Below are 19,049 nucleotides of genomic sequence, written 5' to 3'. Positions count from 1 at the left end.
ATATTTATAATATAGTTCTGAAATATGGGGCATTATTTGAACATGGGCATTATTTCAACATGGGGCACAATTCGAGCATGGGCATTAGTTAGTATTTCGCAAGCAGAGAGACTGTTGTTTGCCTATCATCACATTACACATCTAATATTCCAGTCTACAGTTACTCCCTGGCTAATTTCGCTTTTACTTGAGTAGTATTCCTTGTCTGTTGCATACATTGAATTCATCGTCTCTCAGTGGGTGTTCATTTCATCTCAAACGTGCATGTACACATTGATAGAGCACGCATGCATATAACTGGGTGAATACTAATCCAGTAGGGCACTAATCGAGAACGGGGCATTATTATTTCTCACCATGGGGCATAATTTGAGCATGAGGCACAATTTGAGCACGAGGCGGAAATACGGTAACTCTGTCTACTATAGGACCTGCGGAACCAGCAAGCTCACTTCGATCTGTATTTGTACGTGAGCAGCTCGTACTCTCAGGCCCGTAAGCTGCTTTGCCAGTGGGGTTCAAATTCCATAAAAGTGGACTTCTAACGTCACCATACAGTTACGTGATTATGAAAATAAGGTTACATTAAACTGTAAATGAATATGGTATCTGTATGATACACAAATTGGACGCATGTGTATGTATGTATGTATCGTATTTCTTCGAATAGAGGCCGCCCTCGATTAAAAGCCGCAGCTAAACAGATATCTTAAATTTATCGTAGATGCTACGATGGTTGTGGCAATTACATCTAAAACTGGCACATTTAAAAGTGGCCACTTACGTCAACGGAAGAGATGCGACGTCTAACCACGGACGTGTCACGGTGTGAAGTAGAGACATAAAATAGAGGCCGCATGCAATTCCGTAACCTTGTTAACAATAGAGGCCGCGGCCACTATTCGAAGAAATGCGGTATGTATATGCATGCATGTATGTATGTATATGTATGTATGTATGTATATGTATGTATGTATATGTATGTATGTATATGTATGTATGGATGTATGTATGTATGTATGTATGTATGTATGTGTGCATGCATGTATATATGCATGTATGTATGGATGTATGTATGTATGTATGTATGTATGTATGTACATAAATTCCCTGGGGCAAGGAACTAACATACAATTGCCTCTCTCTCTCCGGAGCGTCAGTTCTGTCCAGCAAGTATAAAGTATGAACTGTGAAGTATGAAGTATGAAGTACAGCAAGTATGACGTACCTAGTGACATGGATAGAGTGACTGTTGAAAGTTTAGAGTATAGCAAGTTTAGTCATTGCAGTATCGAACCTGGGCCTTAGAGGCTCTTGTATGTACGTATGTACAAAAAATGTATGTATGTATGTCTGTATGTATGTATGTCGATGTATATTATGCCAAAGGTCTGTACCGTTAAGTTGTTGTTGACATCATCGCCTTATTGATCACAATTCGTAATACTGGTATGACATACAAGAGTGTACGTTCAGCAACGAAATTACGCTATTGGTTGTCCCGGCGGCGGTAATCCAATTGAAGCATATACTTCTAGCATTACAGTATGTGGTAGATATTAAGTAGAACATGTAGCATGAGGGTGTATAATATTAAGAGAATCAAATTTTATACGCCTGGGATGTAGGCGCGATTCCTGAGTAGAAACTATGTTCATTGAAGAAGAAGCGGAACTACCCCCCCCCCGAACCCCCAGCCTACGGACCTGACTCTAGCAGTTAGTCCAATGCTCTTCGCTTTCTGTCCATATCTTACGGCTTTTTTTCATCTAAAATTGTATAGATACACTAGTATAATTTATTAAAGTCACAAAGAGAGATGAGAGGACGTTGCACTTTAAAGGGTGGGTTTGTTCTACCCCAACCCCCTAGGTGTACGCGCCTGCAGTCAAGAATTCACCTGCCTACAATTAACCACTCGAAACCGGCCGCCGGTCGACGCAACGGCATCCATCTGCAAGTAGACCACCGGTCAGTGCGAAACATTCGCGAGCATAAACGATAGCGAACAGAGACAAACGCGAGTAGAAACTACACAAGATGTGTACCACACGCGAATACATGCACCTTTGCTCTAACAATACTGCACGCGGTGAAGGCCATTAGTCTGTTCACTTGCTCACAAGTAAATTTCTAGTTCCCGGCTTACTACGTAAACCAAACAATCATACTGTATGGCAATTACGTATGACAGCACAGCCGTCATGCATATATACATATGCCTTCATACAATTGTAAAGTTCATAATTAAATCTACTTTCTCATTGTTCTTGGAGAAATTCGTGGTAATGTGAAGACTACGCGAATTGACCTCCACAACCTTTTCGTAACCGTCTTATTTTTCCTCGCCTTCGTGCCCATAGCGGCAAAGTCATGAGCAAACGAGTTCTGCACCCGCAATATCAAACAACGAAAAATTTCAGTTATGTTTCTGTTATTCTTTGCCGACGTTTCGACGTAGCCAATGCCCAGCTGTCTCGCCAACTCTTTCGCTTCTTGGCGCAAAGCCAGACTGTCGACGGTGTCATCGCCATCTGTTTTGTTGGCTACGAGCACTGCGGGTAGGGAAGAAACAATGTTGGTACCGGCAGCTGCGGCTTCGCTGTGCTGTTTCCGGGAGAGCCGGCGCATTTCCTCGATTTCCTGTCTTATTTCTTTGACTCTCGTAAACGAATTCCTGTCGTGAGTGTCGAAAACAAGCAGAAAACCGTCCGCATCGCGAGCCAGAAGACTCCTCATGGCTGGAAACGAATGACTCCCACCGGTGTCCACGACATGTATTTGTACGCGAGCGTTGCCGACGCCCACAGGCACCGTTTTTTCGTAGCTTTCGTCCACCGTCTCGTAGTGAGTTTCAATAAACGTCTCTGGGGTCATCCAACGTCTCACCAAGGCCGACTTCCCAACACGAGACGCTCCCAGAACAGCAAACTGGTACTTATAAGGAAACGAGTTGCTTCGCCGGCTGGATTGTGCTGAAGCCATCAATACATCGTTGCTCCGTTTCTGTTTGTCTTGGAGTGCCATAACCGGTGCGAGCTCTGACCTTCCTCGCTGAGAGAAGCTGAGTGATTAGCAATGATGTGGTGCCTCTCTTTATTGCTCTGCCGCCTCCGTTCGAAAGCACCTGCACCTAATTTCAGACCTTCGACAAGTACAGACTACGTAATGCAGTCGCCAACCGACTTCTTGGTCTTCCCTAGATGCTAACAAACCGGCGAATTAGTATTTCAAATGGAGAAGTCTCGCAGCAAAAGGCCCTCGAGACTGCCGTCTGTTCAAGCGCCGATACCGGTGCATGAATCCCTGTGTTGAATCCACGTGCGGTGCAGCTAACAATCGCAAGCAGACAGACTCCACCCAGCACTTGCAAGTTTGCAGGCGTGACAACGGTAACGTACAAAGGGTAGTTACAACTGGTCTAGGACATTCGCACCCTAATTGTTATAAAATTAACCAAATATTCTATATTTGATCTTCCGCAGACACAAATTCATCAGCGGAAGCGACCATCACCATAGCAATCATACCTCAATAACCAAGTCAATCGCAATCCAATACTGACCCGGTTTTCTATTGTTCTAGCCGTAAACCATTTCTCGAACAACAAGCTGAGTCTCGTAATCCATTTCGTTGCACAGCAGCTCGAAGACTTCTCTCGCAAGTGCGATAGCTTTCTCGTCGCGCGTGCACATCAACTCGCCATACAAATAGACACCCATGCCCTACGGACAGTCACACCTTGCATCAGGAGTAAAATTGCATAACAAGTGCTCACCTGATCTTCTATGAGAAAACGTTTCACGTGCTTGTATGCTTTTACGTGTCTGGAAAACCAGAATTGCTTAGAAGTAAAATTCTTTACTGCAGTTGGAACAAACCTGTGCTTGACGGTCAGTTCACACCAACGATGTCGAACCTGTAGAGATCACCAGGTGGAAGTTAGCGACCTTACACGTGGTTGGAGGCTGTTCATTGCCTTACTTCAGCGTTGAGATTTGCAAATTGATACTTTCGATCCAATTGCTGCAACGTCGAGTGAGATATTCGTTTTAGATCCAGTAGACCCTCCAATAGCAAAACTATTTGGTCGGACAGCTCCTGAAAATCAGAAACATGTCCACATTCCAAGTAAAAAATATGGTAATACCGTACATATCAACTAGAGACAAAAAATTTGTATAAAAATAAACAGATATGAGTGAGGATTATTGAATCATAGGGAATGCTGAAAAGTAAAGATTGACAGACGTCTAAAAACAGAAGAAATCAGACCATGATCAGTGAGACTCAGTCTTCTTTATTAAGTTAACTGCTTCCATGCACCTGCACCCCTACCAATGCTGCAGGACGGTTTGAACCAAGAAGAGTACAAGTGTAAGTGCTGTACTGTGAGCCGAAGTGTGACATTCAGACACTTCGAGCATTTTGCGTAGACATGTGATGCACACAGGCAGAGGGATGTGATTCAGCAGGCAGCATATGGATGAAAGCAGTCAATAAAAAGATCGAGTCTCATTAATCGCTGTTTGTCTTGTTAACCCAAGGCGCGCATCATGCAGACAACGAATTGGCAAGCAGAGTGCAGTAGAGTCTCAATGATTTGTGATGCTTGCAATGCACTCCACCATACCCAATAGGCTATTACTTCAAATTTCAGATATCTATTTGTTTGATTATCATGAATGTCGTGTTATTGTGTTCGATGAATACCCTGTGTGTACAGATCTTCTCTACCTTGGTCAATTTTTTTCATCCTTCGAAAACCTCTTTTAGACTCTAGTACCTCTACAGCTGAAACAAGCTTAGAGAATCCCAGACTGATAAAAGAAGAACCCAATAGAATGCATACCTAGTTTGGGTTCCCACATTGAGATGACTAAGAGTTTATATATTGAGTTTCTGAAATTCAATTAATTATAGTCACGCAAGCTTGTATGATACACAATGGCATAATGTACAGGCATGCAAAACAAGTTTCTGTAATACTACACAAAACAGACTACCACACTCCACACAAATTGTATACTCAATGGCCCAGTGGGTTTTTCCTCCCTACAAGGAGAAAGAAGGTGCCCTAATCAATAATAGTAATAATATAAAGTGAAACATAGTTTTTAAAGTTTACTTAGTCAAACAGATATAGGATGAAAAGGGAATTCTTGTTTGTTAATTAGTGCTATAGAGCTGAGATTTGCACATGTCAACAGCTTCTGAATGTAAAAGTATGATTGCTAAGCTGAACTGACTGTAATGAGTGCAGACAGACTCAAAGGTCGTGACCCTTCCGGCCATTTTAATTTTCAATTTTCAAATTCAATTGTAAATTTTCAAATTTTCATTTTCATTTTTCATTTTCTATTTTTCAATTTTTTGTCAAAGGCTTTCAATTATTTTGCTGAAAGAAATTAATTCAGCAAGCAAATTTTTATTTTCATATTTCCATTTTTCGTTTTTGATTTTCATTTTTCATTTTTTATTATATTTAGTTGAGTTAAATGTCAAAAGAATTGAACGCGGAAAGATAGAAAAATGAACCCAGCAAAACAACAAAAATGAACACCACAAGAACGAAAAATGAAACAGCCTTGTGCCAAGTACACAGCAGGCAGTCTGGTGGAACGCGTGCCCTACTCAACGCAGTAGGGAGTCGCTTTTCATTCCAACACGTGCTGCTGATTGGAAGGGGCGGAGTGGTTCTTTGACTACTTCCGCCCTAGGACAATCTCTTGTAATTCCGCTTTAAGGAGAAGGAAATCTCCCTCTCCCCCCCAAATAATCAATCTCAGGTGCGAGCAACCACTGCTGATGAGCACAGTACATATGCATAGCATATGAATAATTTATCTATTACCACATAAAATTCTCTAACAATTGCAAGTCTAACTAAATCTAAAACTCAACAAATTTAGTAACTATACTGAAACTCGTTCAAACTCATACATTTAGCCTACTCTAGATTAACTACCATTTATACATGCAGTACACAGCTATTAAAAACAAAGATGCCTGGTTTGCTGTACTACACATGCGCGCGTACGTGTCTCCATCACCTCTGGACTTGAATCTTGAGCTTCTGTCCATGTGGATGGCTCTCTTGTCACTGCAGACCTGCGTAAGCTGGACGACGTCGTGTGCTGGCCAAGTACCTTGGGCATGCAATACATGACTTACTTGCTTGCCCAGCTTTGTCAACTCGTCCAAGCTACGTCTAATTAGGGAGAGTCACGCAGAGTGGACCGCCATTTCATGTTGTATTGCAGAGACAGAGGGCAACGTCGGCCACTTGTAACTTGCCACCGCTCTACGCACTGCTGACACCCAAGCCACTGCCGACAGCAGGTTGTGATGTTTGCCGAAGGTCTTGTAAAGCGGTGGCATATTTGGCACTGGGAGAAGCTTCGCTGTCGTTTCTGACAGTCTTCTCATGCATATGGTATTAGCCTCGTTCACAGCGACGGTGCGACCATGACAGCACAGAGTCAACCGAGTCTGCATGAGATATATAGCTATACCTGAGGTACTTGGCCAGCACACGACGTCGTCCGGCTTACGCAGGTCTGCAGTGACAAGAGAGCCATCCGCATGAACAGAAGCTCAAGATTCAAGTCCAGAGGTGATGAAGGCACGTACGCGCGCATGTGTAGAACAGCAAACCAGGCATCTTTGTTTTTAGTTGCTGTGTACTGCGTGTATAAATGGTAGTTAATCTAGAGTAGCCTAAATGAGTTTGAACGAGTTTCAGTATAGTTACTAAATTTGTTGAGGTTTAGATTTAGCTAGACTGCTATTGTTAGAATTTTATGTGGTAATAGATAAATTAATATACCATGCATATGTACTGTGCTCATCAGCAATGGCTGCTCGCACCTGAGATTGATTATTTTTTTGGGGAGAGGGAGATTTCCTTCTCGTTAGAGCGAAAATTGCAAGAGACCGTCCTAGGGCGGAAGTTGTCGAAGAACTACTCCGCCCCTTCCAATCAGCAGCACACGTTGGAATGAAAAACGACTCCCTATTGCGTTGAGCTATGACTAGGGCACGCGTTCCACCAGACTCCCTGCTGCGTACTTCGCACAAGGCTGTTTCATTTTTCGTTTTTGCTGCGTTCATTTTCGATCTTTCCGCGTTCAATTCTTTTGACATTCAATTCAACCAAATATAGTAAATATAGTAACTTGAAAATAGAAAAATGAAAAAGAAAAAATGAAAAGAAAAAATGAAAAAGAAAATCAAAAACGAAAAATGAAAACATGAAAAATAAAAAATTAAAATTTGCTTGCCGAATTAATTTTTTTCAGCAAATAATTGAAATCCTTTAACAAGAAATTAAAAATGAAAAATTAGAAATAAAAATTGAAATGAAAAATTGAAAATTGAAATGGCCAGAAGGGTCACTGACCCTCAACACACTGGTCCATTATTCTTGATCACATTTGCAATGCTGTCAAATTGCGTAGGAATGACATTTACTAACAGGCTCATGACTATCACTGTCCCAGATAACATGTAGAGCTATTTACTGCTTTCATACAGTCGTCACCATAAGACACACACACACACACACACACACACACACACACACACACACACACACACACACACACACACACACACACACACACACACACACACACACACACACACACACACACACACACACACACACACACACACACACATTCAGGCAGACAAGCAGGCAGACAGGCAGGCAGACAGGCACGCACGCACGCCCCCTACACACACCTAAAAATCCTAAATGTCAGGAGCTGCCTCTCAGAGGTCACGCCCCCACCTGTTAAGCTGGGCCCTGTGCGCTATTCAGAGAACTCTGGGCCTGCGCCAGCAAACTCCTGGAGTCGGACCAGGCACTTGCAGGAGCACCGACTTTTGAAGCCAACTATGGTATGAGCACTCGAAGTCTCACCAGGACCCCAGTGGCTGATGTCATCTCACAGCCGATGGCCGCTTAGGACCCCAGTCAATGACCAGGTACTCATTTATACTCCTGAGTCGAGAGAAGCACATGTGTGTTAGTTTCTTGCTTAAGGAAATTGCCATAGCTCGTCATCACTGTCACTTGAACTTGAAACCCTTCAAGGTCCCGAATGTACACACTTCGTAAGATAACTGTCTAACCAACTGAGCTATCCTACCACCCACCCACCCACCCACCCACCCACCCACCCACCCACCCACCCACCCACCCACCCACCCACCCACCCACCCACACACACACACACACACACACACACACACACACACACACACAACTACTGTAACCCTTGTTTGCCTAAAACACCTCCAAATTATGTCAAGAACTCACAGCATATCTACGGGTCATCAATTGAAAGCAGTCATTACGTAAATGAGATTAATCGCTAAATGTCAGCTAATGCACTGTATAAGCTCATGCTCACCAACAGCTCTATCGTTTCCCGTGGTTTCGGTAGTCCATGACTACCTCTTTTTCTTCTTCGAAGGTTACTAACATTAACCTTGTCTATTGCTTGCCACAATTTAACCTGACATATATTAAACATAATGTTAAATTTGTTGTAAATAGCATAAACAAACATATACAGCATTACACACATGTTCTAATGCCTTATCTAATAAGCGATTTCCCAATAGAAAAGAGTTGATATCCTATAACAATAATCCCATTAGAAGACAACCTAACAATTATTACATACTGAGAATCACACTCACTACAGGAACGTGGATAGAACAAAGCCAATTGCTTGACAAGGCTTCAGGACTAAATTGACTGTTTCTACACACACACACACACAAGTAATAAACAAAAATTAGGCATAAATATAAACCACAACAAACACTAACCTGGTCTCAGGAAAAGTCTCAAAGAACAAACCAAAGAAGTCCTACTCTCGTGCACAACAATCTCCTATGTAACATCAAGCAGCCAAATGTAATCAATACCTACCTCAGATGACACAAGACAGCCTTGATATCTGCTGGCATACAACTTTAGCACATTGCTAAACAATTCAAATCCAACAGTCGATGCCATGTGATACAACAGAAAGTAGCCCTTGTCGAGAAATACAAATTATGAGAACAAAGAAATGTTACTGAACACACTGCCAAGTACTTTAAGGTACGGCATCTGCATGAAGCGCTTCTCCGGTCGAAGAGCATTATGAACAACAGTTCCTGTTTTAGCAACGACAGTCTCTAGATAGTACAAAAATATGACCATGTCAACACAACATCAAACAATTTATAAAGTAATAAACGTAAATAAATTAATAATTATTCTATTAGTATTTGTACTATTTGTATTTACAGGCGTTGAGATATAATTTATGTTGAAGGCAAACCTCGACCATTTGCCAATGCAACTTGCTCCATCAATTTCTTCTGTTCTTGTCTACAAAACATCAACGTTTCTATTGTTTTCACACACTTATTTATCAACAATGCTCTGTGGCTGAAACAAGGTTAAACACTAGTCAATTAAGCAATGAAAACAAAATGCACGACATGAGACAGAGACTCAACTACAAAATTACTTCATCAAGTGCAGGTTCTCATCAGTATTCTTCAATTCACTCATCAGTGTTCGCCACCTGATCATTGCTTTAAGACTGTAGCGTTCAACAGATTCAGTCAATGTCCACTACATATTAAGTGTACAATACTTAGACATAGCTGCTCGTGTTGCATTCACCCATGAAAAATGCACCTGTTCTGCTTTCGCAAGAATGATGTCCTCACAAAAGGTTGCAAATCCTTCTGTGAGCCATTCTTCTGTCCAGTCACGTGGCCCTATGAGCAGGCCAAACCAAGCATGACTTATTTCATGTGCTAGTCGTACAGCCATACTTCCATCACCACATAACATCGAAGGAGAAAGAAACACAGCATTTGGACTACAACCAATACAAAGATAATGGTAACAGACAAGAGTACTAATAATAGCAATAATGAGCTATATTTACATATTTCTGCCTACCTGCTTGCCTGATTGTCTGTCGATCAAGATATGACGTCAAAGTTATAGAATTTTGGAAAAGTCAACAAATTATGTATTTCACAAACATTTTGTTACTGTCATATGTATAGTATATTTTGATTGTACATCTCCACTGCTTTAAAATGCAAAGTTCATTGCCAGTAACAGTAAATAACTGAAAAATGCCATTCAGTCAGTATGTCCACCAGGTTGTTCATCTGCTCACAGACTAGACTGTTTGTCTGACAATCTTGCAATGTACATAAGTACAGAAACTTATAATACTGTGGACACTCATCACACCACATAGACAAGTTCAAAATGTCTCATTTCCTAAAATGCATGATGCTCACGTTCACTCAATTGTCACATATCTCCCCAACTGCAAAAACCTCAAACAGTATAACTAGTTAATAAGACTCACTTTGCCAAACCCATGCAGCCAAAAGAACGTGGCAATATGACAATATCCAGTCGTGCATATGGGTACGGCCCCAGCATATCACAAGCCGCACGAAGGAAAGTTGGTAGTCTATGACCATACTCATGCTGAGCACGCTCCATCAATAAAGGTGACGTCACCAAACGGCATACGAGATCCTGACACACAACATCTGCTCTCCCCGGAATCCCTGAAATCTGGTAAATTGGACATGACGGACATTGAACAGATGAAACACAAAAATATCCAGCAGCAAAGCCAATACAAGAACAGGGTAACACACATGGCATGGAAAAGTAGAAATGATCCCATGGATCTTCACAAACAAATTGTCTAGCAAACAGTTAAATCAACTAAACTAATATGAAATCGCAACACCTTCAGAATAGTAGTTTGGCAACTGTGTAACAAAGTTGCTACTCATGACAGGCAGGAAGCCCCGCTGAAGATGAATAACTGCATCCCAAGTTGACATTGCACCTGGGACATCCTGACCAGGAAAGAATGCTCGGTTGTTCACTGGTGAGCCCCAGTTGAAGACACATGGTCTATAACATGCACACAATGTCAGCAATATACTATAGCGCATGCACACACGTGCACGCACGCACGTGCGCGCGCGCGCACACACACACACACACACACACACACACACACACAAACACTAAAAACTAAACGTTAGGAGCTGCCAGATAATGGTCACGTCCCCAGCTAACAGCTGGGCTCTGGGCCTGCACTAGCAATCTCCTGGAGCCGGGCCAGGTGTACTCACAGGAGAAGTCGCTTGTGAAGCCAACTGTGGTGTGAGCACCTGAAGTCACCTAGACCCCAGTGGCTAATGTCACGGGAAACCCCAAGACCCTCTGAGTCTCCCAGTCAATGACCAGGTACTCATTTATACTCCTGAGTCGAGAGAGGCAATTGTGTGTAAGTTTCTTGCCCAAGGAAATACTGTGACTTGAACTTGCAGCCCTGCCGGGTCCCGCATGTATGTGCACACTCTATTTGATGACTCTCTAGCCAACTGAGCTAAAGCACCACACAAAAACACATGAACAACAACAACAACAACAACAACAACAACAACAAGACATAAAACACTTACAAGCATAGAAAAACATATGCAGAAAGAGGAAACCTGTCAACAAAATAATAGCACAGTTTATTTACCTTCCATCAGCATCATCTGCCCAAGCCAATGATTTACCACCTGCCTTCGTCCTATAAGTTATCCTCACACATTGTGGAAATTCACTCCTCCTTAAGTCTCGCTGAACAGTCATATGCCACCTTTCCACTTTAAAATCCAAACGAGAACCCCAATGTTGTGTGAGCTTACTTATAGCAGCAGCATCAAATGTAATATTGCTAATACCATTCATATCAAACACAGGGTAATAACTGTCAATGCCAACAGGCTCTTCGACAGCAAGGATGTCCAAATCACAACAGTCAAGATGTAGCTTGTCCGCTCTGATTGGGCTCTGGGTATCTTCCAATGCAGTCAGAAACAACACAATAGAACCAATAATTATGTGACGACTAAAATCCACGGTCAAGTCCAATAAGTAGTGACGAACACAAATATCACGTATATTAGACATAAGTGGCAAATCTTTGGATCGTCTCTCATTTGTACTGCCCCCTAGACTCTTTGCACATTTCAGTAATTCAGATGAATTATTCTCATGTGTACTGTCGGCATAAGACGATGTTGATTGAATACTGGATGGGAAAACCTGTGTTTCTGTTGATGGAAGAGATAGACTACCCCCGACAGTTACAGTCGTATCATTGTTAATAGATAGATGTTTCACATTCTGGTGACATCCAATAATTCTCAATTCACAATCATGACTAAGGCCCGACATGACATGTTGCACTTCCATAATAACTTCTTTTGCAGACCATGATGATGCAACTTGTGAGTCTGTCACTACAGTACCAACAGCAGCTGTTTGAGTGGCAAGCAAAGGACCGCGTTTGCTACCGTTCTCTCCTGTTACAAGCTGCAATGTGTAAAGAAGAACAGGAAATACAGCTGTCTGACCACAATGATGAGAGCATTGAAGTTGAACAGGTGACGTGTTGCCACTTACAACAAATCCATCAGAAGTCGCAGTGGAAATTTCTCCGACGTTTGGATTAGAAGGTAATGGCTCCAAGTCTGTGAAATGCACACCATATACAAAACCCTTTGCTTTGCAATGAAATGCCAAGTCAACTGGTAAGTCATCAATCACTCTTGAGTGCCGTAATATTTCATTCCATTCAGACACTGTTGCAATGACAGCATCAGCAAGTTGAGCCAAAAGAGAACCAAATACTATAAAAAAGACGGTCTGAATTCCCTTCTTGCCACTGCCATTATCAGCACATAACAGCTCTAACGGCAGCTGCTTAGTGAGACATTTTCGCAACGTGCAATTTAAGTTTTCCTGATGCATATCATAGCAATGACGCTTAGCACTCGATTCAGCATCAACAGAGCTGTCAACTGATTCACTGGAAAGGTCTAGAACAATCGCTTGAATGCCACACTTTACGTCGGGTCTCAGCTGTAACGCAGTCATGAGAGCATCTGCATGTGAACAGCTCTCTAAGTCACTTTGAATCATCAGAAAACATACAAAAACATCAGACATGACAAGCTGCTTGACATGAACCTCAAATGACAACCTTAAATTACATTAAACTATTCAGCATCAGTCAAAATGTATACACACCTGTTCCTCAGTCGGTTGATTCTTCAGTTCATCATCTAGCCTCTCAGGTAGCAACATCTTCAGTCCCATTTCGTTGGCAAGATCAGGAAATGCATGTGAAGTAATCTCTTCAATTGTCACCTTGAAAGGTAACATTTTACCTGCATGGGTCACGTTGCCCCCAAACAGTTCAGCCAATGAAATGTAAAGATCAGCCACCTGAGACCCAGTTTCGTACACTTCGTTCGTACTTCCTGACACAGTACAATTCAATACATTCGAAATCCAACTAGCATCCACAGGCCAATCCTAGTTCAAGTAAAGCACATCCGGAAAACAGTCTTACATACAATCAGCAACAAACATTGCACACAGGTATTACCTTATGTGAGCTGTCCATTTTGAGAGTAAAACACGACGACAGATGAATGCCAATTAGATGACTGGCAAAAGACTCTTGGCACGTCCATACAAAGTCATGCAGTGAACAAAACTCTTCAAACTGGCATTGTGCAGTGATGGAACTGGGAGTGCAAGAAAACACTTGGCCCTGATTGCTTGAATGACAGCTCAGCATCACTAAAACTTTGACTGATTAACAGATATGCTTATGAGTAATCAAAAAAAACTAAAACCAGTTTCCAGTTTTACACTGTCTGTTGTGTTGACTGAGTTTGCTGCTTTCTTCCATAATAAGATTCAGAAGCTGTCGCCTACAGCGAAAGGATCTGGTGAAGATAGCAATGCTGCAATCTTTGCTGCCTAAAACAAAAACTGCTAGCAACAGTTTTCCTACTATAATATCAATTTACCTACTTCGACATGTCGCCATCACGAATTTCTCAAGCCACTGTCCAAGCGAGGAACGAGGTTCATCCAACTCAAAAAGCATGAGAATCTAATTAACAACAGCATTGTTATATAAATAAAAATAAACTATCAGTAATGGTCATTAGCCCTGTGTACAGAGTTTAAGTTGACTCGTGCACAACGAGAATAGCCAATTTTATTATTAATGCTTACAACTCAAGATCCATCATAATCATAACAAATAATTAGAAAAATTCTTTAAACAATTGTGATAAAAATAGAGTAGGATGTCACTGACACTTATCCAATAGTGGGAGCCATAGCCTGCTAATAACTCTAAATACTCCAAACAATTAATTTGAAGCCTTAAAAAATCAGTGTGTGCCTATGAGGCTGTCAAACGCTAAGAGGCAAACACAACATTCATCATATCTGCATATATCACTACTATGCAGTATGTACAATAATCTACTCATTGTGACATCGAAGACTCAAACGAATTGCACAAAAGTTACAACTTTTTCTACCCAGTACGTTTTAATTCAAAGTCATAGACATAAAGACAAGAAAACATATAAGGCACAGACAGTGGACAAACTATCACATTGTGTTAGCATGTGCATATACTAAGTTTTGCAAGTAGAATAAAGATGATTTTGAATCTCCTCATTCAACTGAATGACACCTTTCAGAGCGGAATATAAGGAAATTTCTTTGTCCAGACAAACAGGTTTGCCAAAGCCACGCCCATTTACACCACACCCATCCTAACAAATTTTGACCCCGCAAACAACACTTTATTTCTATTATTTGACATATATACAAAGCATGACAATAACCAGAACAACTTCGAGACAACATACCTGCAAAACAATCTTTTATTGCGTTACAATAAAGTGAAAAAATTATGGAACCTCAAAGATAAACTTGAAAGTGCACTATAATTATGTGAGACAATAGCAGAACATTAACAGGGAAACCTAGCACCACAATGTGCAAAATTGTATTCAGTCAGACTTTCTGGAACACTATTTGTAGACGCGGTCTTAGAGGATTATGCCACATGTCCCAGTCATCTAAACTAAAGCTGCTAGTGCTATCGTCTTGGGTCAACTCTCCAGTTTTCCTTGCTCTGTATTGCTTTCTGAAACCTTGATTAGGACAGCAGTTGGTCTTGCATCGTTCTCACCACAGCTGAATAGCGGCGTCAGCGTGAAAGTCTTGAAGTGATGGTCCTTCATGGTATACTTCCATAAGGTCAGACAAGGTGGTGTTGCTCATGCTGGAGTGCCGGTCTGTCTTGATCAGTTTCAGCGATGAAAACAACCTTTTAACATGTGTGGTAGTTAAGGGGAGACTAATACTATGTCCGGACAGGTGTGAACTATGTACCACACAGACTCATAGCACACCTTGCTGATGTGCAGATATTTCTAGCATAATGGACTACCTCCTCAACATGAAGAGCAAGAATATTAACCCCTTTGCTTTCTAATGGTTTGGCAAAACGAACAGCAAGAGTTTCTACAGCTTCTCTAACCTCTGCATTATCATCAATGTTTTTGTCTTCACTATTTTGCTCAGAACTTTGGACGTTAGGTTTTCTTTGCCATGTTTGGGTGTCAAGAAAGGCGATTATATGACAAAGAAGTTTTGGTGTCACACCAACCTAGTCACTCCTTCATTTTATTATCAAGGCATACTAAATCGATATTCACCTTTTCTGCAGTTACTTAGTGTGCTGACAGAATAGTCTGCCAAATGGCTCTTTGAAAGAAACAGTTTAGGATCTTTCCAGAAGGACTGGAATTTTCAAAGAAACAGCAGTCACTGCTATTTGACAATGACAAGAAAGAAAACATTCACAAATCAGGATGTTTGATTACCGTCTTGGGGACGATGTTTCTACCAATTCATGTCCTCATATTTGGTGCTGCGCTACACGCATTCTAGGTGAAAATTTGTATTTTACGGAAACTGGTGTCTCAGTAACCTGTCTCACCATTTCACACAAAAGCTTATATACTGTCTATGACCCCATGAGTGTAAACTTTGAAAATCTGTAATATCTCGCTGTTTTTTGGACCTTTGTGATGATCTCGAATGGTTAGAAACCACAAGGTCCGGCATCTGTTTACTAAATTATTTAAGCCCTTCCTACAAAGGAAACCAAAAGATAACACTTTTTGCATATCAAGGACATATTAGCCAAGTAGAAATGGTTATTATCCAATTATCTAGTAAGATCAAGGGATCATCAACTGGAACCACTTAAGTTAAGATAATTGGTGTAACATGCTCTAATAAGCACACCTGGTGTGACCTCTACCTCATTACTCCCTGCCCAGTTCAGGCTTACTGGGATAGTAGATGTACTCCAAGAAAACATACTCTCTGATAGTGCACATAGTCTGACTTATGAGTGTCCGAATCATGCCATTTGGGTGTGGCCGTTCCAGTAGTCAATGTCCGGACAACACAATATATGGCCGGACATGAACTTGTTTTGACCAGACAATGTCCGGTGTCCGGGCGTTATAGTCCCCTCTGCCTTTACAGTATATACGAGTTCTGAACATAGATGGTGTATACATAAGTGACATCCTACTGTATGAACCACAGTTAAGAATAACGCCAAGTTCACAGTTTTTGTAGGCACACTCCTGAGATGCACATTAGTATCTAGTGCACAACCGAAATAGCAAAGTCTGGTGATCGAGGGCATTTGTGAATGTGATGTCTGCATGGGATGAGTGCCTCGTAAACAGTAAGAAGACAATCGATGACAGCATTTATTGCCTTCACGCCAAATTACAAATTTCTGATTCTGTCAAATGCTGCCAGACGGAGATAAATTGCACAAAAAGAAGCTCGGCCTCTAGACGGGCTGAAAGTAGCATGATGGCTTCCACAATGCTTGGTGCGACAGATAAACAACAGAGAGACCACTTCCGGGAACATGACTGCATCAGCAAAGCGCGTGTGATCTGACCGTGCGCCAAAGCAAATGTTACACTTGGCGAATGAAATTCTTAAAACGGCTCCGGGGCATTAATTTTCAAGTTTTAAAGCATTCTTAACGTCAATTTGTTAGATTTGCTCTGAGATAGTGCTCAGAGACCCAACTTGGTTAAGTAATGATTTCCTATTAGACAGAGAAGGTGGAGCCAGTAGCCTAGCATGCATCTCTGGAGTGTGCCTTTAAAGTAACACCATTACAAAGATCACTATTTGACTACTAGTATAATAAATTCTATCATTTAATGATTGTATTGTACCATATTGTGTATACACTGTATTCATATAACACACTTTTGTGCAATGTGTCATAGCATACAGTACTTTCTTTCATACCACACAAGGTATACTATAATAGTATCCAAGTACAACAGTAAATTTAACACAAACAAGAAAAAACAGTAATTAATATTTTATTAAATAATTAAAAACAATACAGTATGTCGTCATAACCCTCTAGGTAGGGTAAGTGGGGTCTTTACCCTCAACTGGGATCACCAACCCGGCAGGTAAGTCCCAAAGAGGTACATGTTTTCGTGTAATCCATATGGCACTAGTAACTGGCTTATCGATTATTGATTGCGTGCACTACGAGGATTTTGCCAGCTCTGAACAGCGTGCCCCGTAGATATCAATGACTACCAGGAAAGCACTGATCCTCATTGCCAACGATCCCCACACCAGATCACAGAAACTTCTCATTGACGGAAACAAGTCTACTCTCACAGGCATAGCCAAATAAACAGTGAGAAAGAACCAACAGACTCGTTTCATTATATTGCTGTCGCCACCCGGGATTAATAATAAATTAAATAATAACAATAACAACTAAATGCAGTAATAAGAAAATTAATAAATACAATAATAAATAAATAATTAATTAAAAACAGTAACAGTAAATCACACCTTAGAAACATCCGGGGTGATTTCTACAAATCCAGATGTACTTCTGTTCCAATTTCCCAAAACAGGAGGTTGTAGCAGCGGGAATTCTACTTCTAGTCCACTCATGTACGTCTGTATCTCCTCTCCGACGTGTTTATCGAGAAGTTTGACGTTCTGCGGAGTGTTCAGCAGCCGCACGCGCCCTCCCTTTCCTCCGTGTAGACGACAATGGCGAAAATCACAACGAACATAACGGTCATCTTCAGAGGTATCGCACGCAAAAACCGTGCTTGTAATAAGTGGCTAGTTAATTAAACAGACAGCAGCAGGTTAACGTCTGAGGTAGGGGGTCCTGGGATCAGGATCCTAACCCGTACTTCTGTCGTAACGTACCTTAATCATTGCTGAAAAACACGGCAGCAATTTTACATCTGTGGAAACGCAGGTCCTGAAGATAAACTGGCGCTTATACCTTCATTGTCCCGGATAAACACTCCATCCCTTTGTTCCAGCCTCTTCCGTTCCCGTGGCCCTTACCCTCCTGCGATGGTAGCGGAGACTGGCTCGAGTTTACGAGGTGCGGGTCATGAGATGTTTTTGAGTTGTAAAATGGTTGTCCTCTCCTGTTTACTTTGGGAAGATTAATATATAACTTCTATAGCCAGAGATCTACCAGAAGCTAGCACTCATGATCAACTAGAGACTGATGCACTATACATCCATCAACCGAGAACAGAGACTGTAAAGAAGTCGTTCAGCTACAGAGGTGCGACTTGGTGAAATTCATTCTCTGTTGGTTGATGAAACTCTACCTCAACGATTTCATCATTTGTAATCGGGGCTGTTTCTGTGCTTGATTTAATATTGTGTCTAGCTCTAGAGTCCTTGCTTTGCTAGGTAGTCTAGTCTCGCGTAGCTAGCCAAACGCCACCCGGTTTTGATATATCCGTTGGGTAAAATTGACTGGGTCATCTGTCTGGATAGGAGTAATTACCCCCCCCCCCCCCAACGAAATGACAAGAAGTTCAACCGAGATCAATTGTCTACATCAAATATGGCTGATCAGAAGTAATTGCAAAGACGTACAATACTTTCAGCAGATTGTTCAAATGGTATGGAAGAAGTTGAGATTGAGAAACAGACAGACTGTGATGGTTTGAGGAATTAATGTGTGGGAGGTGAAGGTTGTGCTGACTGTTGTGAACACCTG

General features: G+C 41.5%; 2 protein-coding genes across 2 annotated transcripts; both read right to left on the bottom strand.

Moving 5' to 3' along the window:
- Positions 1-2,113: 2,113 nt before the first annotated feature.
- On the bottom strand, positions 2,114-3,571 carry LOC134185535 (ras-like protein 1). Its single transcript, XM_062653344.1, has one exon. The coding sequence runs from the start codon at positions 3,025-3,027 to the stop codon at positions 2,254-2,256; it is 774 nt and encodes a 257-aa protein (XP_062509328.1). The 5' UTR covers positions 3,028-3,571; the 3' UTR covers positions 2,114-2,253.
- On the bottom strand, positions 3,442-18,322 carry LOC134185534 (uncharacterized). Its single transcript, XM_062653342.1, has 22 exons — positions 18,233-18,322; positions 17,861-18,142; positions 13,943-14,024; positions 13,778-13,888; positions 13,509-13,717; positions 13,148-13,435; positions 11,592-13,087; positions 10,800-10,969; positions 10,404-10,737; positions 9,710-9,896; positions 9,537-9,643; positions 9,345-9,394; positions 9,116-9,198; positions 8,948-9,055; positions 8,845-8,885; positions 8,713-8,776; positions 8,596-8,649; positions 8,421-8,525; positions 3,985-4,101; positions 3,882-3,919; positions 3,779-3,827; positions 3,442-3,725 (listed from the first exon to the last, which is right to left on the bottom strand). Exons 1-22 carry the CDS (start codon positions 18,239-18,241, stop codon positions 3,582-3,584), a joined length of 4,128 nt encoding a protein of 1,375 aa, XP_062509326.1. The 5' UTR covers positions 18,242-18,322; the 3' UTR covers positions 3,442-3,581.
- Positions 18,323-19,049: the final 727 nt, after the last annotated feature.

Source organism: Corticium candelabrum, chromosome 10, assembly GCF_963422355.1.
Source record: "Corticium candelabrum chromosome 10, ooCorCand1.1, whole genome shotgun sequence".
NCBI classification, from domain to species: Eukaryota; Metazoa; Porifera; class Homoscleromorpha; order Homosclerophorida; family Plakinidae; genus Corticium; species Corticium candelabrum.
This window is presented reverse-complemented; position numbering and strand designations above follow the sequence as displayed.

Coding starts and splice junctions, on each gene's coding strand:
- LOC134185535 (XM_062653344.1), bottom strand. CDS start 3,027: ATGGCACTCCAAGACAAACAGAAACGGAGCAACGATGTATTGATGGCT.
- LOC134185534 (XM_062653342.1), bottom strand. Junction 10,970..11,591: donor GCAGATGATGCTGATGGAAG/GTAAATAAACTG, acceptor TGCATGTTATAG/ACCATGTGTCTTCAACTGGG. Junction 3,726..3,778: donor GTTTTCTCATAGAAGATCAG/GTGAGCACTTGT, acceptor GACTGTCCGTAG/GGCATGGGTGTCTATTTGTA.